At 47.4% G+C, this 24,465-nt stretch overlaps 1 protein-coding gene and 1 long non-coding RNA gene across 24 annotated transcripts in view; one reads left to right on the top strand and one right to left on the bottom strand.

Moving 5' to 3' along the window:
- The window catches only part of ATXN7L1 (ataxin 7 like 1), a 237,868-nt gene that overhangs the window by 196,040 nt on the left and 17,363 nt on the right, over positions 1 to 24,465 (top strand). For all 23 annotated transcript variants that reach the window (XM_082691842.1, XM_082691845.1, XM_082691846.1 and 20 more), the window contains 3 exons: positions 9,041 to 9,324; positions 12,495 to 12,577; positions 13,483 to 13,739. In XM_082691842.1, coding sequence (XP_082547968.1) covers positions 9,041 to 9,324; positions 12,495 to 12,577; positions 13,483 to 13,739 — 624 coding nt within the window. The remainder of the gene's footprint in view (positions 1 to 9,040; positions 9,325 to 12,494; positions 12,578 to 13,482; positions 13,740 to 24,465) is intronic.
- Positions 2,311 to 12,012, bottom strand: LOC309844738. The gene is made up of 3 exons (XR_014300862.1): positions 11,410 to 12,012; positions 5,148 to 5,872; positions 2,311 to 4,105 (listed from the first exon to the last, which is right to left on the bottom strand). It is a non-coding gene; the product is annotated as an uncharacterized lncRNA (long non-coding RNA).

The raw sequence follows: 24,465 nt of genomic DNA, 5'->3' as shown, positions 1-24,465 counted from the left end.
GGGCCCATGCAGTTACTTCTCCAGAAGACACACTGTAAAGCCAGAAGGACCCCCCTCCCCATTGCCTAACATAATTTGGGGTCATAGCACAACGTGTTTACATTAAGAAGGAGGAGGCTGGAGTTTCTGCTCACTCTTCCTCCAGAATGTGTTCTCCAGACAGGAGCTCGGCCCATTAGTCCAGGCTTGGTCTGTGCATGGAAGACCAGGGATGGAGAAGCAGTGGGGAAGACGTCTTCCCTGGCTTTGGTTTTCCTCTTCACTGCACCCCCCCCCCCCCCCCCGCAGAAGTGGTCCTCTACTCTGGGTAAATATGGAAGGTCCACCAGCTCCCAGCCTCTGCTGTCCCTGCCTCTCCCTACCTTATATAGCCCCCTCCCTCTGTGGTGGGACCAGAAGGGCAAAGAGGACATACATTTCTGATGAGTTGCACTCCTGATGTATACCGCAGAAGAAAGAGCAGGATCCTCTCTCGCCTTTTTGTTTTCTCTCCAGTTTATTGAAAGCCAACCATGCGCCCACCATTCTACTGTGCACTTCATATGAAAACTCCATGTAATCCCTTCAAATCTCCACCATCATCTTCATCTTTTGATAGTGAAACTGATACTGATAGGGAAACTGAGGCCCAGAGTGGTGAAGTCCTGAGATAAGGTAGGCAAGGCAGCCTCCTATGCCTGAATGAGTTTTGTCCTTCACGAGGCTGTCCCTTCTTCTGATTCTCTCAAAAGTCCTCAGGGGCTCATGGAGGTCCCAGAATTGGGAAGTCGGATGGCCTACCCTTATGAAACCAGCAGTAGAAAAAGCAGGATCCCGATCTGGGTTCATCTGACTTGAAGCCTGCATTCCTAACCATCATCCTCCATTGTCTTGCGACACCCTCTAGAACAGTGACAAGGCACAGCCCTTGGAGTCGGCCCTACTTGTGCTCGCTGATTTTATTTCATTTGCCTCCAGCCACTTTTCCAATTCATCAGCTCAGCTTGTTCGTCTCTCCCCCGTTCCTAACGGGTTTAAGGGAGAGTCCCACACCATTCTTCACGGCGGCTGGTCATCTTTTCCCCCAGTTGACAGATGAGGTGTCGGCCCATCATCCAAGTAACGGATGAAGATGCATTCACCTTCCTGGTGGGCGAGGGGCCCCTCTGAGCTCTGCTCAGGGTGCTGCCCGGGGCTGCATAAGTCGCCGCTAGCTGGTCTTGGCTCTGTTGCCAGGGCACCACATTTTCCCAGTTTACTGAGGGTGGGTTCTATGGGAGCGAATCCAAAGTCGTGCAAAAGGCCAGGAGAGATTAGACACCGTGCCTTCTCTCTGACTGCCAAACCTGACACTCAGCCACTAAATAATATTAGATTAATCTGGCTGGTTTTTTATTGACTGTGCCCTGTGGCCAATTACCCTGTTTTCTGTTTGCTTAAGGTGTTTACAGATTGGCCTTCTGAAAGTTTCCCCAATCTTTTCCCAGATTAAAAATGAAAAACAAAAACAAAAAAAAACCATTTATTCGTTCGTCGGGATTTCTGCCGTACCTCCCCAATGCGCTATACCACGGGAGGACTTTGTAGCTCTCTTACTTAGGCAGATCCGTAGCGACTGTCTGACTCTTGGCCTTCAGGAACATCCCAGGTATTTTGTCTACTTAAAGAATTTAAATGTGGGGGCGCCTGGGTGGCTCAGTCAATGAAGCATCTGCTTTCGGCTCAGGTCATGATCCCAGGGTCCTGGGATTGAGCCCAGAGTTGGGCTCCTTCTCAGCGGGGAGCCTGCTTCTCCTTTTCCCTTTGCCTGCTGCTCTGCCTACTTGTGCTCACCCTCTGTGTCAAATAAATAAATAAATAAATTTTTAAAGAAATTTTTTTTAAGATTTTATTTATTTATTTGACAGACAGAGATCACAAGTAGGCAGAGAGGCAGTCAGAGAGAGAGAGGAGGAAGCAGGCTCCCTGCCAACCAGAGAACCCGATGCGGGGCTCGATCCCAGGACTCTGGGATCACGACCTGAGCCGAAGGCAGAGGCTTTAACCCACTGAGCCACCCAGGCGCCCCTTAAAACAGAATTTAAATGTGATGTAAAAATTATCTTGATAGCAGCCCCCCAAAATCACCCAAGAGAGCCAAATAGAATTCCTTCTCTGAGGGTCTTTTAAAATAGAGCAGATCGGGACAGTGCGGTGGCTCAGTGGGTTCAGTGTCTGCCTTCAGCTCAGGTCGTGATCCCAGGATGCTGGGATCGAGTCCCACATCGGGCTCTCTGCTCAGCAGGAAGCCTGGTCCCACATCGGGCTCTCTGCTCAGCAGGAAGCCTACTTCTCCTTCTGCCTGCTCTGCCTGCTGCTCCCCCTGCTTGTGCCCTCTCTCTGACAAATAAAGAAATAAAATCTTTTTAAAATTTTTTAAATTAAAAAAATAATAATAAAATAGAGCAGATCCCCTTTCACTCGGGATGACTTCAATGCCGTCACTGCTTACAAGGCAGGAGGCTGGGTGGTGTGCAGTAAATCGGAGATCCTTGAAATTCTGCCAGACCAGGAGGACAGGCACAGGGGCCTTTGTCAAAAGAATGGGTGGGAAGAAATCAGACCACTGAGAACTCTCCACCAGACACATAACCCACAGCACAAATACCGTATGTCTCTGCAGGCTCCTGCCTGTCAAATCCATCTTTGCCCCGCGCTGGTAAATGGAGCTGGGCTGGCACCAATTTCTGCAGGCCCGAAGGTTTTCCGAACCGTTCTTTTAAGGCTTATCCATTGACGATGAAAGAATAAATCATGGGGCGCATGGGTGGCTCAGTCGGTTAAAGCCTCTGCCTTCGGCTCAGGTCACGATCCCGGGGTCCTGGAATCGAGCCCCGCATCGGGCTCTCTGCTCAGCAGGGAGCCTGCTTCCCTTCCTCTCTCTCTGCCTGCCTCTCTGCCTACTTGTGATCTCTGTCTGTCAAATAAATAAATAAAATCTTTAAAAATAAAAGAATAAATCATGATCCCCAAGCACGGGGAGCAGCCGGAGAGCTCTGGGCCCGAGACACACAGGCAGCCCTTGGAACAGCGCTGTAAGACACTCCACTTCTGCTCATTTGCAGACGTCACTGGGCAGCGAGAGGAACCCACTCGGTGCCATGAGAACCATTTTTCTTAGAGCCAGAGCACCCTCCTTGGTCCAAAATGATCAATTCAGGCAGGCCCCCCGGGAAGAGGACGTGGCAGCCAAACGGCCCAAACTCAGCAAGGTAGACCTGTCCCCACAGAGCAAGGAGGACGAGGGAGGACTGTTCTCAGCTGCGGGATCCCTTCCCAGACCAGAGACAGAGGGACTGCGGTCCCTGGGAGCAGACGACTCCCAGGGTGTTCGACACAGCAGGGAAACAAGCTGCCACCCTGGGATCCCGGAATGAGTTCATCTCAACGGAATAAAACAGGATTATGAAAGCAGCGGGGGCCGAGCGTGGACTCCTCTCTCCCTTTCAGACACGGCTCCGCGGAGAAAGGCCAACAGCAAGGTGACCTGTGTGTCTGCCGAATTGGGAGACTCCAGGGGGCGCGTGCGTGCACCCCTCCAGACCGCAAGGACGGGACCTCAGGGGTCGCTGCCAGGCTTGTGGATCACCTAAGCACACAGAGTAATGAATCTGCTTAGTCATCCGGGTGTTGCCAGCTCCCCAGTCCTCCCAGTGCCAACAGCACACGGAGGTGTTTGAGTTACCCGGATTCCACGCAGGGAGATGCCTGCACCATGAAAGCAGGGGTCAGCATCTTCTGGCTTCTTACCAGTGGAAAGAAATTAAATCTGTTTTTCAGGATCCACTGCCCAGGGCTGGGACTCTGTCTTGGCCAGGGGTGATGGAAGGGGAAGGGGGAGCCGGGAGAGAGGGGACAGTGGGGGAAGGCGGGAGGCGGTTGCCACAGAAGGCTTCCAGACAGCCGCGCTCCCGTGCCCTGGAGTGTAGATACCCGTGGGGATCGATGTGCCCCTGAAGCAGCGGCGGGGGCTCTCCGCACCTTCCTGAGCTCCTAGCTGGAAAAGATGGAGTCTCTGGGGTTGGTTTTTCCAAATCAGGTGGTACCATCTTGCCATCATATCCTCCTTTGTTCATCAGCTTCGGATCTGAGGGCGGTTGTCAGCAGTGGTGAAGAAAAGAGACTAAATATTCCACTGGACGGACGGCTGACATTTATCCTGGGGAATGAGGTTGGCAAGGGGCAAACGGGAAGGCTTTTCACCTCTCTCTGTCTGTCTCTGAATCTCATTTCTTTTGGGGATGGGTTTGATCCTTCCCACCATCACCGAGATGCCTGCTTCCCTGTCATCTTTTACCTCCCAGCAGAAGTACCGTCTCAGCTCAGACCAGAGGCAGGTTACCTTAGCAGGTAAGCCCAAAAAGCAGGGCAGAAAGGACACCAAAGATAAAAGTATCCAGGTCACGGCTGCCTGGCTGGCTCAGTCAGAAGGGCACGTAACTCTTGATCTTGGGGTTGTGAGTTCGAGCCCCACATTGAGTATAGAGATTACTTAAAAAGTAAAATCTTAAAAAATAATAATAATAATAATGTATCCAGGTCAGGCTCCAGGTTTTCCTCCTTCATTTTTTTTTTTAAGATTTTATTTATTGGAGTGCCTGGGTGGCTCAGTTGTTAAGCATCTGCCTTCGGCTCAGGTGTGATTCCAGGGTCCTGGGATCAAGTTCTGCATCGGGTTCCCTGCTTTGTGGGAAGCCTGCTTCTCCCTCTCCCACTCCCCTGGTTGTGTTCCCTCTCTTGCTGTGTCTCTCTCTGTCAAATAAATAAAGTAAAATCTCTTTAAAAAATTTTTTTAAATTTATTTGTGGGGGTGACCCAAGCAGGGGGAGTGGCAGGCGGAGGGAGAAGCAGACTCCCCACTGAACAAGGAGCCCAATGCGGGACTCAGTCTCAGGACCCCAGGATCATGACTTGAGCCAAAGACAGACACTTAACCAACTGAGCGCCCCAGGAGTCCCTTTTCTCCTTCATTCTATATACAGCCATTCTCCATTAGTTACTGGACACCCTTGGAATTCTCACCCAAAACAACTAGAGTCTCCTATCCTCTTCCCGCTGCCAAGATACAGTGCCCCCCAACCAGCTGGTATCAGAGGTACTTACTCAGCAGCTGAGTCCCTGCTACTCACCCGGTCTGTGGAACCCACTGAAACCCTCTTGATCAGACTTTTTCCCTTAACACCTTCCATTCCAGCACAGGAAAACTCAATCCAGAGAACTTCACGTTAGGCTTCTCGTCTAGTATGTGATGGGCTTCAATTCCACATCTTGCCCATGGACGCTGGGATCGCAGTCCAGCTGGAGTTCTGGAAGCGTTGGCAGTACCGGGTAGCAGTGAGGCACACTTGTTATATAGCAGAGAAAGTTGCAAATCAGGAGATCGGTCACAGGTATAAGGGGGCCTGGCTAAGGCTCAGTTCCTAACACAGCAGGGCAGAAGCATGACCAAAGAGGAGTCAGCTGGCGCTGTGCTCATGGCTGAATTAAGGAGCCCGTTGGAGCTGGACATTGACTTTAGGGGAGAAATGCAGACTGTACTGTGAGCGTCGGAGGACCATTTGGCTCAGTTTTGAAATTTATTCTGGTTCATACAACCGCTCTGGATTATTCTCTCCCAGTGTCGTATCTTTGTCTGCTGAGATCGCGGTACTCAACATGGGCCCCGCCATTTTTCACAGAGACTGGAGGCCTTCCCTTTTCTCCTACCAGCTCATGGGACAGGAGCTGGCCTTGAAACCCAAAGGTCCTAGTTTCTTGTCCTGAATATACGATGAAGTACATCCGAGAAGGCTGCTCAGGAACGGCAGAATCTTCCCACCTGGAATTCCATCAACATTTGAAGTTGAACTTCCTTCTTTAAAAGAAATAAAAATCAACAGATCAGAACCAAGGTGACTAAATCGGCAAGAGCTTTTTAAGCAGCTCTTGGAATGAGTATTTTTAAAGTCAAGATATTGGTGTATAATTTAAGTTGCATGAATTTGGGGGCTGGGGAGTTCGACTGTATTTTTAATTGTGGCAAAATACACACATAAGAAAATTTACCGTCCTGGGCACCTGGGTGGCTCAGTCAGTTAAGCATCCGACTCTTGATTTTGGCTCCCAGTCACGATCTCAGGGTCGCGAGATTGAGCCCCGCGTCAGGCTCTGCACTTGGCGGGAGTCTGTTTCTGCTTGAGATTGTCTCTCTCCCTCTCCCTCTCCCTCTGCTCCTCCACCATACCCTCCACCCCACTGTTTACACACACTCTCTTAAAAAAGGGGGGGAGCTGCCTGGTGGCTCAGTGGGTTGAACACCCATCTTGGGTCATGTTCTCATAGGTTGTGGGATCAAGTCCTGTGTCTGGCTCCTCGCTCAGTGGGGAGTCTGCTTGAGATTCTCTCCCTCTGCCCCCCTCCTCCCTCACTCCTGCATGCTCTCTCTCTCTCTCTCTCTAAAATAAATAGATCTTTTGGGGCACCTTTGTGCCTCAGTTAGTTGAGGCACTGCCTTTGGCTCAGGTCATGATCCTAGAGTCCCGAGATAGAGTTCCACGTCGGGCTCCCTGCTCTGCAGGGAGCCTGCTTCTTCTTCTCCCTCTGCCTCTTCCCCTGCTTGCGCTCTGTCTCTGTCAAATAAATAAAATCTTTAAATAAATAAATAAAATAGATCTTTAATAAATTCATTGAATTGAATTTTTTGAAAAAAAAAAAAAAACTGACCATCGTAACCATTTTTAATACATAGTGCAGCAGTGTTAAATACATTCACTGTGTCCTACAACCAATCTCCAGAACTCTTTTCATCTTGCAAAACTGCAGCTTCACACACGCAGACCAACGGCTCCCTATTTTCCCCTCCCCCAGCCCTTGCAACTACCTTTCTACTTCCTGTCTCGGAATTTGACCCCTCGAAGCACCTCATGTAAGTGGAATTCTGTAGTATTTGTCTTTTTCTGACTGGCTTATTTCGCTTAGCGTAATGTTCTCAATGTTCATCCGTGTGTCAGAATTTCCTTCCTTTATAAGGCTAATATTCTGTTGTATGGCGAGCCCACATTTTGTTTATCCCATCGTCCGCCAATGGATAGTGTTTGAATTGTACCACTACGAACAAGTGTGGGAACGGCTCTTCAAGACCCTGATTGGCGTTAGTGTCTCTTAAAATTGAGTGAAGGAAGCCTCGAAGAATTCCATGTCTCGTGGTTTTATTATTATTTGTTTTAATTATATATTATTTATCTATTTGACAGGCAGAGATCACAAGTAGGCAGAGAGGCAGGCAGAGAGAGAGGAGGAAGCAGGCTCCCTGCTGAGCAGAGAGCCCCATGCGGGCCTCGATCCCAGGACCCTGGGATCATGACCTGAGCCAAAGGCAGAGGCTTTAACCCACTGAGCTACTCAGGTGCCCGGGTTTTTTTTTTTTGTTGTTTATTATTATTATTATTATTATTATTATTTTACCATTTGGAAAAACTCAGGAATGCAACACTAATTTCACCAGGTAGTATCTTTACAGCTTCTCAGTATGCTAACTTCAAGGGCTGCCTGTGCCGTTCTTCAGCCCTGTGTGTGTGTTCTGAGAATTGCCATTAAATAGAAAGTTGCCACAGTCCAGCTGTACCTCCGTGACTGAGACACTGGTCAAAGGCAGAATTATCAGGGACTTGGTGTATCACTGAAACCCACTGTTCCAGTTTCGCCTCACACGGGGCTCGATGTCCCACACCGCCCTTCCCCAGGCCAAGAAAGCACGTAGTCCCAGGACAAAGTCAGGGACGCCCAGCTACAATCCGCTTCACCACCAAATGCCCTTCTCCCTGGCAAAGACCTACAAATAACATCCGTGATCAGGTTTCAGAGTAAGCAAAGTGGCAAGGGCTGAGGGGTTGCTGAAATGAGTTCATGAACAAATTGACCAAAAAAATGATCTGTGAATAAATCATAGAGAAGGAAGAGCTCACCAGCCATGTGGACAGATAAGACTCCTCCCCCACAAAAAGCAGCCTCTCTTTCATGCCCTACATTGTCTGCAGGCATGTATAAGCTATATTCTAGACCATTTGGCATTCAGATAGCTAAGTCGGCTCCACTCAGCTCAGAGATGATCGGGGGGCTGAAGTGTTAGCGTTCTGCCCTCCTGCAAGGAGGAAAGGGAATCTAGTTCAGGAACCAAAGGAAAGCGTATTCATCCCATCTCATCTTTTAAGACCCTGAGACAGACTCCTTCACGGCCCCCCAGACACAGGGCTCTCCAGCATTAAATGCGCAGAAATCAAATGCATATCCATTATGGGAGAAATCGTAGGGAAGGGGAGCTGAGGTGACAGATTTTGAAGAGCAAACATGCACCTTTGTGCTCTGTCTTCTTAAAATTCATCCTCTCACCTGCCAGCCTTGAGAATTGCCTATTTACATAACTAGCTGCCTAAAATGGAATATTCAATAACGTTACACGGTGCCTCACTCCGTTGGAGCCCATCCCCAGGATAGGAGTGCTCCCGGAGTCCTCCAGCAGCATGTGGCATGGCGCGCTGGCCTGCCGCCGTGCCTCCGTGTGGTGTGAGCCTGTCAGCGCTCCCGAGCCAAGCAGATGTCAGGCCTGATCGCCGAGGTGGGAGGCCAGCGAGCAGCAGGGGGAGGGGACGTGATTCAGCAAGTGGCATGGTAGCACGCCGTCTTCAGGGGACAAACAGCGTCTCTCCCTGAGCTTCCCAGCAGGCAAGGTGCTGTCCCAGAGACCGCCGGCAGAGAGGGACTGAAGAAGGGGGGAGCTGCAGGATCTATGGGGACAACCCGGTGCCGGAGGGACTCAGTCAGCTCTGAGCCGGCCCTGGCACTGTGCCAGCCTTGAACCCCCTGTCGGTCCTTTCCAAGGCACAGATCTCCTTCCCGTCCAAACGGGAGTCCTGCTGCTCGCTTATGAGAGGAGTATAAATAAGTGATAAGCAAGTGTTCTGATGATGAGAAGCGCGTGTAGCTTCTCAGCGGACTGCATGTATCAAAGAAGGCAATTGTGTGTGTTTGTTCATTTATTTTTCAGCGTTCCGGTTCCTGTAGTCAGTTTAGAGAAAATCCCTAACCTAGTGAAGGCAGATGGTGCCAATGTCAAAATGAACTCTACAACCACTACCGCGGTCACCTCCTGCTCCATGTCATCCTCTGCTGTCTCCACCCCACCTTTAATTAAGCCAGTCTTGATGTCCAAGTCAGTGCCACCTTCCCCAGAGAAGATCTTAAATGGCAAAGGAATTCTGTCTGCCACAATAGACAAGAAGCACCAAAATGGCACCAAAAACAACAACAAGCCTTACAGGAGACTTTCAGGTACGTGTCTGTGTCCTTCGAGCCTGGCTTACGATTAGATCTGGGTCACATTGCATGACCAAGCAGTGCTGTGTTCTTATCATTAAGCAGGTCCTTTTTGTTGTAAGGAGAACACGGGCTTTACCTGCCAGCAACTTAAAAATGCGAGGGAAAGCGGGTTCTCTTATTTCCTGGCCAGATGAGAGCTCTCGCTCGGCTCAGTGCTCAACAGGAGGGGTCTTCCTGGTCCAGAAGACAGGATGCTTTATACCAAACACAACAGCCCATTCGTTCTCGAGGGTCTTATCAGGCTGACGGGCTGAACAGGCCCCAGGTTCCAAAGAAGCTTCTCCGCAGGGAAGTCAGACAGCACAGGGATGGAAACCTCGCAGTAGGTCAGGGCCGACACGGGGCAGGACTGCTGAGTGCTGAGTGCTGTCTGCCCCGCTCCGTGCTTGGGTCTTAGTTGGTCACCTGGTTGATTTTATGGTCTGGGGCTACGACCACATTTCCTATAAATTCAGGTTGGAATTCCCACTTGGGAACCCTCAGACCAGCACAGCTGGTTTCTCTTGGATCTCCATCTCGGTTGTCTGCGTAGACACTTGGGATGGCCAGAAAGGGGCACAGGGCTGGTCTTGGAGGCAGTGGTTGCCCTCAGGGGCCCCCATGTGGATGATATTTGCTTTGGATTTGTTGTGGAACTAAATCTGGCGGTTCTACTTTCTCCAAAAGACCAAGAAAAGCTATAAACTTTATTACTTCTTCACACACTGGGGGCATTTATCAAATGTTGACTGGAAAAAAAGAAAGAAAGAAAATACAGTGAAAGCCACCTGGTGAGAGAGAGAAACCATGCCCTCCAGTAAGAGCGTAATTCTGAATCAGCCTAAGAACTGTGGGTCATTTTTATTTTTTACTTCGTGTTAATCTGTATTTCAAGTGTCCTACTTTAACATCTGTAACTGTTCAAAAAAAATCATTTCTTAAAAGTTCTTTGGACCCAAAGCATGCAAAAGATGTTTACCCTAAACATCTTCCTCGGTACTGTTCACCCACTCTCAAGAAAGAAAGGTAGAGCCTGGCGCACTCTTTGAGCATTGTGGTGGGGGAGGGGTGCTGTGTGGACAGGAGCCCCCAGCTCCTGGCTGTCTCCTGAACGGAAAGTTCAAGTTCACTCTGCAGGGATGGGTGGCAACATCCCTGGAAAAACCAGTAGGCCCAGCTGGGCGGCATCCAGAGGCAGAAGCATGACCGTGGCTTCCAGCCTGCGGCCCAGCCTGAAGTCATAGAGGGGTGGTTGGGGTTCTTTTTTGGTGTTTGTTGGTTTTGCATTTTGTTGGTTGTTTGTCTCATTGGATCTTTTGCTTGTTTCTATCTCGCTTTCACATTTGGCAGCCAGCTCCTACCCCCCCGCCAAACAACCTGCTCGGTTGCAGGCCAGGGTGAGCGCTGGTGTGGATCTGGGCCCGGGTGTGACTCTGACAGGCCCCGGGGAAAGAACTCGGTGGCAGGCAGTCTGGGGCCTGGCTCCTGGTGCGTCCTCAGCAGGCAGAGAGGGCTCCGAGGAAACGGGCCTCTCCAGGCCTCACAGTTTTCTAGTCTTAAAAAAGAAGCTAACAACAACAAAAAGTTGCAGGCAGTGTGAGGGAGCGCCTGACTGGCTCGGTCAGAAGAACCTGAGACTCTTGATCTCCGGTTGTGAGTTCAAGCCCCACGCTGGGTGTAGAGATTACTAAAAATAAAATCTTTAAAAAGGAAGAAGAAAATGATGATGATGATGACAATGACAAAAGCAAAACAAAAAAACAAAAAAAAAAAGAGGGGGGAGGGGGAGGCATTTTGATGACAGCCCGGAAACCTGTCTCAAATCTTAGAATGGTTTTCGTCGCAGCCGTTGCCCCTGTTGCAACCACCCCACAGGCCCCAGACTTTCTTTTAAAAACAGAACACGTTCATTTATTATGCTCAGAGTTTCCTCCACCAATCCCAGACGGCTTCTCAGGTAAAGCCCTGTTTGGTTTGCAGCCATTCAAATCTTTTAAGGAGACTCTCCTGCAAACTGATATCCGAGCCCCCCACCCACCCTGCGACGCTGTTGCCTACCTCCCCAGATGCCCAGAGGAGCTGTGTTTTCCCTGTGCCAAAGGACCCAGGTGGCTGCTGGGTGCCTTCCAGAAACAGCACGGCCCATCCGAGACCTGGACCTTTGAAGCGGAAAGCGTCCATCAGGGCTTGTCTCGCGTCCCTCATTTTCCAGGGGAGGGGAGCGTGTTGGTCATCCAGAAGGGGCGAGGGATCCGAAGTGGGCATAGACAGAGCAGACTTCCTAGAAGGAACGTCACCAAGAATGATCCGCAGCCCAGTAAGAGGCGGGAACCAGAGGAAGCCTGGCCTCCCTGCAGCCGTCCTCCGTCCCCAGTGGGTGGGCTAGCCCAGGCTCATTCCCACGGAGGAGCCACGAGAGCGGCAGGCCCCGCCCTCTGTGCCCCTTCACCTTCACATGCACAGACAGCACACACCCAGCCTTTGCCCCTGCCCCTGCCTGTGACACTGCCAAACAGACCTGAATCAGGTAAACCACGTTTCTGGTCAGCTGGGCTGTGTGGAAAGCCCGGTGCTGAGGACTTGGCAAAGCACAAGAGAGGCAGGTCACACTGACATGGCAGGGAACACTCTCCCACTTACTTGGCGAGAACTAGTGGGAAGGTAAGGGGCGGCCGGGGGTGGGGTGGGAGGGGGACGGGGAAGATGACGTATTCTTGGAGCTGCCCCGGGAGAAACGGTGGCCCTCCCTGGTCTGCAGCCAGCTGCGCCCCAAGTGCCAAGTGCTTGGGGAACCATTTAAGTGAGATAAAGTGTGTGAGCATCAGGGCTCCCTGCCCTCTGTGCCTGCCCGCCCCTCCCCTCCTTAGTCCTTGCGTCTGGGGCTGTCCCGCATCCCAGTCTAAGCTGGACTTGGAACTCTGGGGTCAGAGGGGAGTGTATTTTCCCCTGAGCGGTTCTTGAAGCATTTTAGCAGCCGGTTGGGGAAAAAAAGAGAAAGAAAGAAAAGAAAAACAAAAAACCAGATTGCCTGACAATGTCTCACTTGTTGGTGCAAATGTGCATTTTTTAAAAAATGTAGTCTTAATGCCAAATCCTATTTAGTCTCCTTTTTTCTTATATTTTTTGTTTGTTTCTTAAACCAGAGAGAGAATTTGACCCAAATAAACACTGTGGAGTGTTGGATCCCGAGACAAAGAAACCTTGCACAAGATCCCTCACCTGCAAGGTATTTCTCTTTCCATAAAAAATACTTCCTGCTCTCGCTGGGGCCTTTGTCGAAATGTTTGCATGCCACTCTCTGCACACGGCAGGGTGTGGAACCTCGACATGACCCCCAGCTGTTCTTTGTAAGGGAAATGCTTTCTTCTCTTCCATGGTAGCAGAGTGCCTGCCTCGAGCTGGCTGGCTTTTTAAGAAGGAAAAAAAAAAAAATAGGCTTCCCCTGTTACTTGTGAGGCCAGACAGTAAATTGTATTTATAGGCACTCACAGGCGGTTCTAAACCCTGCTACGTTTTAATGTATGCAGGAGCGGCAGCGGCGGCGGCGGCGGCGGCCTGAAAGGCAGCCGCGGAGGGGAGGACCAGCGGCCGCGCCCCTGATCTGGCCACACCGGGTGGCCAGGGGGACAGCTGAACCCAAGGCAGCCGCCATCGGGCAGCCCCCAGCCCTGTATTTCATACTGAACTGCTAGTGCTTCTTGGGATCGAGGCTGTGGCCCCCTCCGCCCGGTGGCCCCGTGGGTCTAGGCCACGGCGAGCCTCCCACCTGCACCCGGATTAACTCTAGCCCGTCCTCCCCGTCGCCTGGCCTCAGAGAGGTTTCCGTGGGCTCTGCGCTGAGGCTCGTCGTCCTGCACCAGTTGTTGTTGGGTTTTGGTTTTTGTGGTTGGTTTTTTTTTTTTTTTTTTTTTGGAGGAAGCTTTGGCTTCTTAACGCCAGGAGTGTAGGGCATGGTTGCGTTTGCGTGGTGTCTGCCTCTTCCCAGCCACAGCACGGGAGCTGTTGCCTTGAAGTTGACTTTTCAAGCACCTCTAAATTCCCATGAATTGCTGTATCTGAGATGGAGGGCCTGGGGAAGCAGGTTTATGTGCTGATCAAAGAGGCTGTGCTTTTCATCTCTCTTCTCCTTAGACACATTCGCTAAGCCATCGGAGGGCAGTCCCAGGCCGGAAAAAGCAATTTGACCTCCTTCTGGCGGAACACAAAGCCAAGTCCCGGGAAAAAGAAGTTAAAGATAAAGAGCATCTCCTGACTTCGGCGAGGGAAGTGTTTCCAAACCAACCCGGGCCGGCACAGGACACTCTGCCAGGACCTTCAGGGAGCTCTGGGCCAGAACCGAAAGTCGCCTCCCCTGCAAAATCCAGGCCACCTAACTCTGTGCTTCCTAGGTAAGTCCCGCTTTGCCGGTAGAAGCCCCAGGTCCTAGGTCAAGTGACTGGCCGGGTCAAGTGCGGTCTGATCACATGGCAGGCGGAAGTTCTCATAGTCCTTCCTCGTGACGCGTTTGTGAAGTTTAAGCGAGATCCTGGGCGTGAGGGGCTCAGCCAGTGGCCGCCACGTAGCTTTTGGTGGATTTTACTGCCGTCACCATCTTCATCTTCATCTTCATAGCAGACCTTTAGCAGACGGAGCAAGACTAATCCGGGAATTAATACGTGGAAGGGTGACCGATCAGCCCCTGGGCCACTTTCCGGTTGCCTGAGTTTTTAGATGAGTTGGACACTCCTGGCGCTGAGAGTGGGGCAGTCATCACACCTTAGGAGCCCAGGTGCCACGTAATTTTGTGGATTTTTTTCCCCACAACTCTCCTGTGATCAGGGTGAAAGGAAAACTGGCATCACTGAGCTCATTTGTCCTTCCATCTCTCTCTACACCAAGAAAACTGAGCCATCTGTTTGGGGTTTTATTTGGTTGACCTGCACAGAGAGGAAAGAACAGAAAACAGAATTAAAATCCGTCTGGATTAAGAGTGATTTAAAGCCCATGCATGTCTGATTTGATGGGCAGTGGAATCCTGAGCGGCCAACCGGTTTCCAGGTAATAAGACAGGGAGCCCTTCATCCAAAAATATTTATCTAGTGCTGGCTCTATGAGCAAGGCACCAGCGTACCTCTTCCTTATGGGGCTTCGCAGATATTGCTGCCTTTTTTTTCCCCCCCAACAAATTGAAGGTTTGTGGCAACCCCGCGTTGAGCAAGTCCGCCAGCGCCATTTTCCCAACAGGGTTTGCTCATTTTGTGTCTCCTTGTCAATAAAGTATTTTTTAATGAAAGCATGAACATTAGGTATAATACTACTGCACACTTGATAGACGGCAGTATAGTGTAAACATAACTTTTATAGGCACTGGGAAGCCCAAAAAATGTATTTGATTCACTTTATGGCAGCGGTCTAGAACCAACCCCGGGCTATCTCCCAAGTACTGAACTATGTCAGTTACTTTTAAGCAACAGTGCAGAGATGAATGCAGTTAGATCCCACTTTTTGAGAATTCAGAGTTTAGAAGAGATGAGACTCAGATACTCATAACTTCATGGAAAAGAAACGTGAATAATAAAATAATGAGACATGCAGGTAGTGGTATTATCTGATCGTTTTTAAGGTGTACAGCGTGAATCTCAAAGGGTAATTGTGCAGTTAGCAAGCAAGCATTAAGAGAACACAGTTACAAAACAAGGGGAAGGGGTTGATTTTTAAAGCAAAAACAAATATTTGATGACAGCTGGCACAGAACTGCTGGGTTCTCACCCTCCTGCCTTCCACTTTGGTGTAAGCCTGATCCAGATGGATAGCTGGAGTCCCATTTTCGGAACTGCCAAGGGCGGCCTCAGGTTCAGGAGGATGCAGTCAGGTGGAAGGGCCACCAGCACCCATTTCCTGCGTCAGAAACATTGCCCTGGTGTTGCCATCAACTTAAACGTCACGTCGTTTTGCAGGATCATTTTATAACGACTTTTCACGGTCATGCCAGAATTTGCCAAAGGATATTTATTACCTTTCCTGAGCTTTAGAGTTAAGCAGGCAGTTATGTTCCAGATTTCCGGGAGGGGCTTCAGGTCTCTGTACAATGGCTCTCAAACTCTTCTGTAGCTGTAGAGCTTTCTCACTTCCCATAAAACGTTGTGTGTACCCAGTATAAAAACAGAGACCTGCTCCACCTAACTCCAGCTCCACTCTGCTCCCTTCGCACATGCATCCAGAGCCTGCTGTCCCCTAGCCCATCCAAGGGATCACCTTGGAGTCCCCCAGGGCTCCAAGGAGCCCAGTTTGAAAACCATCTTTTATTATAGGTTCACCGTAGATTTTGACTGATGGAGGTGCTTCTCACCACCGCCCCCCACCCCCATGGCCCAGCCTAAACAGGTAGTGGAGGCTTAAGTGTGATTTCTTTTTCTTTTTTTCCTTACTATTTCATGTGTTTATTTGAGAGAGAGAACACGAGTGGCAGGGAGGGGCAGAGGGAAAGGGAGAAGCAGACTCCCCACTGAGTAGGGAACCTGATGTGGGGCTCGATCCCAGGACCCAAGATGATGACCTGAGCTGAGGATCATGACTAAGACGCCCAACTGACTGAGCCACCCAGGTGCCTAAGAGCAGATTCTTAATGTTCTTTTTCATATAATTTTCAGGGAATGTTTGTTAATAGAGAAATGCCAGGTGTTTATATTCTATTAAGGAAGATGAAGAAAGGGGCATCTGGTGGCTCAGTTGGTTAAGCATCTGCCTTCATCTCACGTTATGATCCCAGGGTCCTGGGATAGAGCCTTCAGGCAGACTCCCTGCTCAGCGGGGATTCTGCTTCTCCCTCTCCTCTCCAGCCCTTCTCTCTCAAAAATAATAAATAAAATCTTTGGGGGAAAAAAAAAAAAAAGGAAGCAGAGGAAAGACAGAGTAAAGTTCATCAGCAAAAAGAATGGCTCTGAAAGGAAGGGGGCAGCCAGGGGTCGCATTACAAATGTTGGCTTACAGAGTAATCATTAAGGATGCTTTTCAAAGTTGACATAAGCACCAGAAAACTCAGGGATGAACTTAGTTCCAAACTTTGTAGGAAATAATGTCCTTTTTCACTTGGTTTTCGTTAGGAAAAAACTCATACAATTAGTGATTGAAAAGACATGATCAGAATTTAATCTCCTCCTTGGGCACCTTGGCTGGCTGGCTCAGTTGGAAGAAAGAGAGTGATTCTTGATCTCAGTGTTATGAGTTCAAGCCCAACATTGAGATCATTTTAAAAATAAAATCTCTTAAAAAAAAAAAAAAGTAATTTAATGTCCTCCCATAAAACTTAAAACAACATTTATTTTCCTCATATTAGTGCTATACAATATATATTATAGCTATTTCAATCCCAGTAATCAATTATAATTGGCAAAAAAAAAAAAATTATCACACAGGAGTAGAAATACTATAATCCCTCCCCAGTCATGAATTTCTTTTGTCGGAAATGCTTACACATGTGAATTTGTTTTTTACATATCATTTGGTAACCTTGAAAATATTTCAGTTCTCATATTCTTGAATTACAACCTACTCTTGTCAAGGGTTCCTGAAAATAGAACTTAGGTCTACTGCTGGAAAAGTGAGTCAGTAGCCAGGGCCGGAGCAAGGTTGGAAGTGCAAATGTCAGCTGTGTGCTCACGAAGGAGATGAGCGCCGCCATGTTTCTGAGCCTCTGCAGCTTCAAGCTACCCGTCTGTAAAGTGGAGCTAAGAAGAATTAGGCGAGAAGTACCAAGTTCCTAATAAGCGCTTAGTTAATGATAGCTTCTAGTAGGCGGTAGTACTGTCCCATAGAAAGCAGTGTGAGGAAATAAAGGCCTTGGGGCCCCCAGATTTCCATTTGCCTGCCCTCCTGGGCACTGTTCACCAACCTGGGGGCCTTCGAATAGGGGCTCTATGCTCTGTTTCTTGGCCCCAGCTCCAAGGGAACATATTATGTACCCCCAGAGAGTCAAAGGCTATGGATGACCAGCCCAACCAAACCCATCAGGACTTTTGTGGAAAGAGAGTTGAGGGTTGAGCTAGGTGCTAACAAGCCAGTCTCCAGCCCCCAGGAGGGAGGGAGGAAAGGTAAGCCATGGAAGCCCATGCTGACAAAACCCGGGGCACATTCCCCTCTGTCTTGTGGACGCTCACATATCTAATCTTAAAATATAAAAATAGTGGGAGCCTGGGTGGTTCAGTCAGTTGGGCATCTGGCTCTTGGTTTCAGCTCAGGTTGTGATCTCAGGGTCCCGAGATGGAGCCCCGCATAGTGCTTGGCGCCCAGCACAAAGTCTGCTTGAGTTTTTGGGCCTCTCCCTGTCCCTCTGCCTGTCCCCCTGCTCATGTGCTTGTGCTCTCTCTCTAAAATAAATAATTTTTTTTTTTAATTTTAAAGTATAAAAATGGCAAAATCTAAGGAATTTTAGACTGGCACAGGTAGTGGAGAGAGAGGCAGAAGGTTCTAGATACCTAAAAAAGGGCAGCGATGGTTCTGGAATGAAAGCAACTCTAGCTCATGCCTCATTAGGATAAGTGTCACTACTACACTGTAACCCTTGACTTCATGCGTGTCCCTCTGTTTTTTCTTTTTCTTTTTTTTAAAGATTTTATTTATTTATTTGACATACAGAGATCACAAGTAGGCAGGCAGAGAGGGGGAAGCAGGCTCCTTGCTGAGCAGAGCGCCCAATGTGGGGCTCGATCTCAGGATCCTGGGATCATGACCTGAGCCAAAGACCGAGGTTTTAACCCACTGAGCCACCCAAGCGCCCCGACCCTCTGTTTTTTTCTACATCCATTTCTTAATCTGAGGGACTTTGAAGTCAGGCAGATGGTATCAAGTCTCATTTCTGCTTCTCATTAGCTGTGCCACCCATTCCCTCGTCTGAGAAATGTGGATGAGTTACACCCACCTAAAGCAGAGGGTAAATTGAGTGAGAAAATGTACGTTGTATGCCTGGCACATAGTTGGGACTCAGTTAAGGTCGATTATCTTGTGCTGTCTTCCCCAAAGCACTCAGACAGACTGATGCTCATGCTTCCTCAAAGGGGAGGAGGAGGAACTTTCTTTAAGTTTCCCTTAGTGGAACTGGAAGCACAGGGATCACCAATTGTCGCGTGGTCTTTAGACCAGACTGGTAAATGGAGAGTGGCGGTTGATGCCATGTTGACCTCAGAAGGATGGGTGGCAGCTTAACTCAAGTGATTTTTTCAACACATTCTCATGACTGGTTGCCCCATTCCCCATCATTCTTCACCAAGCCTTATTTTTCTGAGAGTCAACTTGGTTCCATCAAACTCCTTCCCTCAGAGGGAAGTGATCAGAGCTGGAAGGTCTTGAAAGCATCCCCTACCCCATTATCGCCAGGAGGGTGCCTACATCTTGAGTGAATCAAGCCTACAAAGGAACAAATTCAGAGCTTCTTCTCCGTGTGCACGGGCACACTGTCATCATTCATGATTCTGTCTCTGCTCTCAGAGCCCTTTCTGCTCTAGACACAAATTTCCATGCTCGGCTTCCCTCTATAGGATTCTCCTCCCCTTATCTCTCTTTTATTCAGCCAGCAATTAGAATTTATTATTGTTTCAACCATGTTTTTCTTATTTTTTTCCTTAATTAAACTTTTTTTTAATGAAAGTAAAATGGGCACATAGTTCAGAAGTCAAATAGAACTGAAAGACTTACAACAAAAAACAGTAGTTCCTGCCATCCTGGGGAGGGGGTCTCTACCCAGTCTGTGTTAGAGTGCGTGTTTCCTAGATCCGTTGCCTCCCTGTCTATTGGTTTGCTCCTTTATTCTGATGGAGTAGCTCTTCTATCAGCTTCCTGTAAAAGTGCAAAGGGGGCCAGTTTTTAGAAACTTGTTTTTATTCTCCCCTTACACTTAATTGATAATCTCTCCGAGTATATAACTGAATTGAAAATCATTTCCTATAGAATTGTGAAGACATTTTTTATTGGCTTCTAGCACCAAAGGTTTGTATTGGGGAGTCTGTTGTCCTTCTCTTCGCATATAACCTGTTTTTAATCTCTGAGACCTGGGTCTCTGAAGTTTCACAGGGATCATTCAATATGGGTCTTTTCTCATTCGTGGTACTTGGTACTTAGTAGATCCTTGCAGTCTATGAACACCCGTCTCAGGGATAATTTCCTGTGTTACACCTTGGCTAATTGTCTCCCCACTATAGTCTTTTTTCTCTTTATTGACCTCCTATTAGTTGGATGTTGGACCTTTTGCTCTGATCTTTCCTTCTCTTATCTCTTTTTTCCTGTTATTTCTTAATTTCCTGTTATTCTTTCTAAAAAATGTTCTTTTACCTTCAAAACTGTATATGAAATAATCAATTTCTGATTTGCTTTTTTAAATCTTTGGGATCTGGTCCTTATATAAAAAGAACTTCTTACGGTTGCTTCTTTAAAAAAAAAAAAAAAAGATTTATTTATGAGAGAGAGAGAATGTGCAAGTGAGGAGAGGGGCAGAGGGAGAAGGTCAAGTAGATTCCCCACTGAGCCAGGAACCCCAATGTGGGACTTGATCTCAAGACCCTGAGATCCTGATCTGAACCATAATCAAAAGTTCGATGCTTAACCAAGCCACCTGGGCACCCATATCCTATGACTGCTTCTTATAATATCCTACAAGATACTATCATTTTGCAGTTAATACCATTCTAATATCTTTAAGGTTGGTTTTTAAATTTTTTCCTTTTTGCTTCATTATCTTCATTTCTTTCATGTGTGTGTTCATGCGTTTGATATTTGGCCGGTCGGTCTCATTATGGAGATGTTCCAGGAATGTTTAGTGATCCCTAACCATTCACATTTAGAAGAGAAGTGCTAACGGGCTGGTTGGAAGTCTTTATGTGGGACTGTCAACAAAAAAATCATCAAGTCACCAATCAGCCTTTCTTTAGAGGATTCCCAAAGGCAAGATCTGGAATCCTTTTCTCCAGAGCCATTCAGTTTCTCAGGGTAAAAGACTCCTCTCTGCTGATGTGCCAGTGATAGGCATTCTGGGGAGTGCCCACTAAGGATTTGACTAGAGAAAGCTCATGGTCACTTTGTTTCCAGCCCTGTGCCTTTCTCCTGATCTCTGCTGAGCCTGACAGCCCCCTTATCTATGGTCTCTCCAGTTCATTTTCTCTGAAGAGTAAATTTCTGTTCTCTTGTTGGAGAGTTGATTGGAAGGGGTGGGACCTGGCAGGGGCAATGGTGAGTCATCTGGCCGTCTAAGGTCCTAGTGTTGACCTTTGGGTCCAGCTACCACATGGGAAGACTTTCAGCTTTCCCACTAAGTTTAGCCTTCACCTCACCCATGACCTTTGCAGCTTGAGGTAGCTCCAGGTGCCCTGCTTCTCAGAGGTTTTGTGGTAGGTCAGCTCCTTGCCCTGCATCCAGCACTTCTGCAGACACATTCTGTATTCTGGAAATATGTTCAGGTCTCACGTTCACACTGTATCAGTTGGGATGCTACAGGTGCAAGTGGCAGAAAACCTAGTCTTCCTAAATGTTTAAATAATTAAAAATTTTCTTATCACACGGGACAAGAAGTCCAGAGGTGAAAGGGCACCAGTCCCCAAAGATGAGGAATCAGCTCTTGTTCCCTGACTTTCTTTTACTCCATCCTCTTCTGTCTTCCAGTTTCATCTTCAAAATTTGTAGCAAGATGGCAACTGCACTTTCAGGGACATCCAGAAGAAGGGGGAGACCACTTTTTCCTTGTGTCTCATTATAAAAGTGAGAAAAATCTTTGCAACCACCCCCCAGAAAAAAATGTTTATGTATTTCTCATGCCCTTTTCCAAACCAATCATTAGCCGGATGAATGAGATTTCCATTATTGGTTTATGGGTTCAATGGAGGCTGGGGAGTAACTACCATAAGGATCGCTGTATTTCTGCTGATCTCTTTGTTCTTCGGAGCCATGCCTTTTTGATCCCTTTACTGTGATTTTAGTAGTGTTTTGGGAGGATGAGGAGATAAGTGTGTTCAATCCATGTGGCCCATATAACAAAGTTCCTCAACTACTTCCTTATACATATCTGTACTAGTAGCTCGCTTTCTGGTTTTTTTCTGTTGTCGTTGTTGTTGTTGTTGTTTTCTTTTTGTTATGAAATTTTACCCACGTACAGAAAAGTAGAAGGAATAATAAAATGAACACCTGCATGCCTAGTTTTAACAGCTGTAATATTAACATCTTGCTATTGTATTTACTTTATCTACTTTTTCTGGTGACACATTTTGATGTAAATTGCAGATAACATGGCATTTCACCTCTAAAGATTTCTAAATGCATCTTTAAAAAGTAAAGATATTTTCCTATATAACCAAAATGCTATTAATTACACTTAACAAAATCCAGCTCACTTTTATCTCCTGCAGGACAAGGAGGCCCTATCACCATGGAGAAGGCCTCAAAAAGAGCCTGCTAGAAATTTTGGAAAAAATGTCAATGTCCATCAATAGACTAGTTAAGTAAATTATGATATATCCTTACTATGGAATATTGGGGAATATAAAAAATGATGATATGGGGTGCCTGGGTGACTCGGTGGGTTAAAGCCTCTGCCTTCAGCTCAGGTCATGATCTCAGGGTCCTGGGATTGAGGCCCACATCTGCTCAGCGGGGAGCCTGCTTCCCCTCCTCTCTGCCTGCCTCTCTGCGTACTTATGATCTCTGTCAAATAAATAAATAAAAATCTTTTTTTAAAAATGATGATATAGTTCTACACATTGAAAGATCTCTACAACTTTACTAGGCTGGGGGGTAAAGCACATCTCAAAATAGTATGTACGGTGTGATCCAGTTTTTGCTTAAAAACGCATGTGCTGTGTATGCACAGTAGAGAAATCTGGAAGGATATAAATCAAAATGGTAATAACACTTGATCTTGAGTGGCAGGATTATGGGTGCCATTTTCTCTCTTTGTATGTTTCAGCATTATCAAAATTGTTTCAGTGTTTGGGTCTCCAGCTATAAATAGTCAATAATGTTGTTGCCCCTTCTGATACAGGAGAGTAGGCATCTAGGAGTACACTTGAGGTGATGTATTCTCTGGACGATACACGTGAAACATGCAGAATGAATGGCATCCTTGCTTGCTTAAATACAGGAAGATGACAGTCAATAAATTGTCACACCAACAGAGTTTTTATAGTGACACTGCAAACTACCTGTGGCCTTGTTTTTGGTTTCTTGTGGATTTTGTGTGTGTGTGTGACAAAATATACATAAGGTGTGTTTACCATTTTAGGCCATTTCTAAGTGTATAGGTTCGTGGCTTAAGGACATGCACATCGTGGTGTGAACGTCACCACCATCCATCTCAAGAACTTTCTGTCATCTCGTAGAGAGACTCTGCACCCATCCCCAGTAGCTGGTAACCACTGTTCTACTTCCTGTCTCTGTGAACGTGACTATTGTGGGTATCTTACATAAGTGGAATCATACAATCTTCGTCCTTCGTGATTGTCTTATTTCACTCATCGTCAGGTCCTCAAGGTTCATCTGTGTTGTCGTGTGTCCAGACTTCCTTCCTTTTTAGGACTTAACTGATAGTCCATTGTATGGCTATATCATAAATATGTTTTATCCATTCATCTATTTATTGATGGACGTTCAGATTGTTTCCACCTTTGTGGCTTTGCTTTTAAAGTACTATTTTGGTGATCGGTTTGAACTTAGCTGTTTGACCCCTGGACAGCACTGAGAATGAAAATGAGGGAGAAGGGAGAGCAGAATGCAGAAAGCCCATTTTTTAAAAAGATCTGGATTTTGGGGTGCCTGGGTGGCTCATTCGGTTAAGCGTCTGACTTTGGCTCAGATCCCGATTCTGGGGTCCTGGGATCGAGTCCCGCATCAGGCTCCCTGCTCAGTGGGGATCCTGCTTCTCCCTCTTCCTTTGCCTGCTGCTCCACTGCTTCTGCTCCCTTCTCTCTCTTGCTCTGTTAAATGAATAAAATCTTTTTTTAGATAAAGGATCTGGATTTTTTTTTCCTCCCAAACTTCTTTTTCTCCCTATTTCTCCCAGTCACCTTCTGAAAGTGGAGAAGCAGGAAAAACAACTGATAGCTAACTCTGACTATTCCTCCTTTAAGTCTTTCACTGATAGCAATGTGTTTGGTTTGTTTTTGCTTTCTCCTTGGTTTGGTTTTTTGCTGCTCATGAAATCCGTGGTACCTTTTCTTGTGACATTGCTTTTCAAGCTTAGCCATCATCCAGATGAGATCTGCTGGATTGTTCATACACAGGGAACGTGTTCATTCCTTCAGCGAGAAACACAGTTCCGCAGCACCTACTGTAGGCCAAACATGCCAGCCTGTGGTTCTAGTGGTTTGTCAAAAGTAAAATGGAAACATTCATCCTCAGAAAATACGATTAAACAACATGTGGCTTGATACTAAGAAACTCATCTTGAGCTCTTAGATGGCTCATTTGGCTAAGCATCTGCCTTTGGCTCAGGTCATGATTCCAGAGTCCTGGGATCGAGCCCTGTGTTGTGCTCCCTGCTCAGCAGGGAGTCTGCTTCTCTCTCTGCCCCTCTACCCAGCTAGTGCTTTTCTCTCTCTCTCTCTCTCACATAAATAAATAAAATCTTTAAAAAGGGAAAGAAAAGAAAAAAGAAACATCTGGGGACACCTCGCTGTCTCTGTTGGTGGGTCCGTGGTGGAGCATGCATTTCTTGTTCTCAGGGTCATGAGTTCAAGCCCCACATTGGGTGTAGAGCTTACTTTAAAAAAGAAGAAAAAAATGGGGGAAAAAAAGAAACAGATCTAACTGTGGGGTAAGAGACTTCTGCCTCATCAATGGGACAAAGGCTTTTTCCATGCCAGTGTGTTAATTTCATAAAGCTGGAGTTTAGTAGCTAAAACCAAGTGTGGGGCCATCTTCCCTCGTGACTGATATTTCGGTAATTGGTTTGAAGTTGTTTACTTGGTTGATCTTCCTGTCAGGTTCCACTTTCAGGAAGAAGCAGCTACGTGACGAGTACAAATTACTTACATGCAAACGGATGAGTTATTATAACAATTCATTAGAAGACCGATTTTAAGTTAATTCTCTCTTACTATATATTATGTTCCACTTACATCGTTGGAGTTTTCCCCGGTTCCTGGACTTAAGCAGGGCAGA

The sequence above is a fragment of the Mustela nivalis genome (genome assembly GCF_964662115.1).
Source record: "Mustela nivalis genome assembly, chromosome: 12".
In the NCBI taxonomy this organism is placed as follows: Eukaryota; Metazoa; Chordata; class Mammalia; order Carnivora; family Mustelidae; genus Mustela; species Mustela nivalis.
This window is presented reverse-complemented; position numbering and strand designations above follow the sequence as displayed.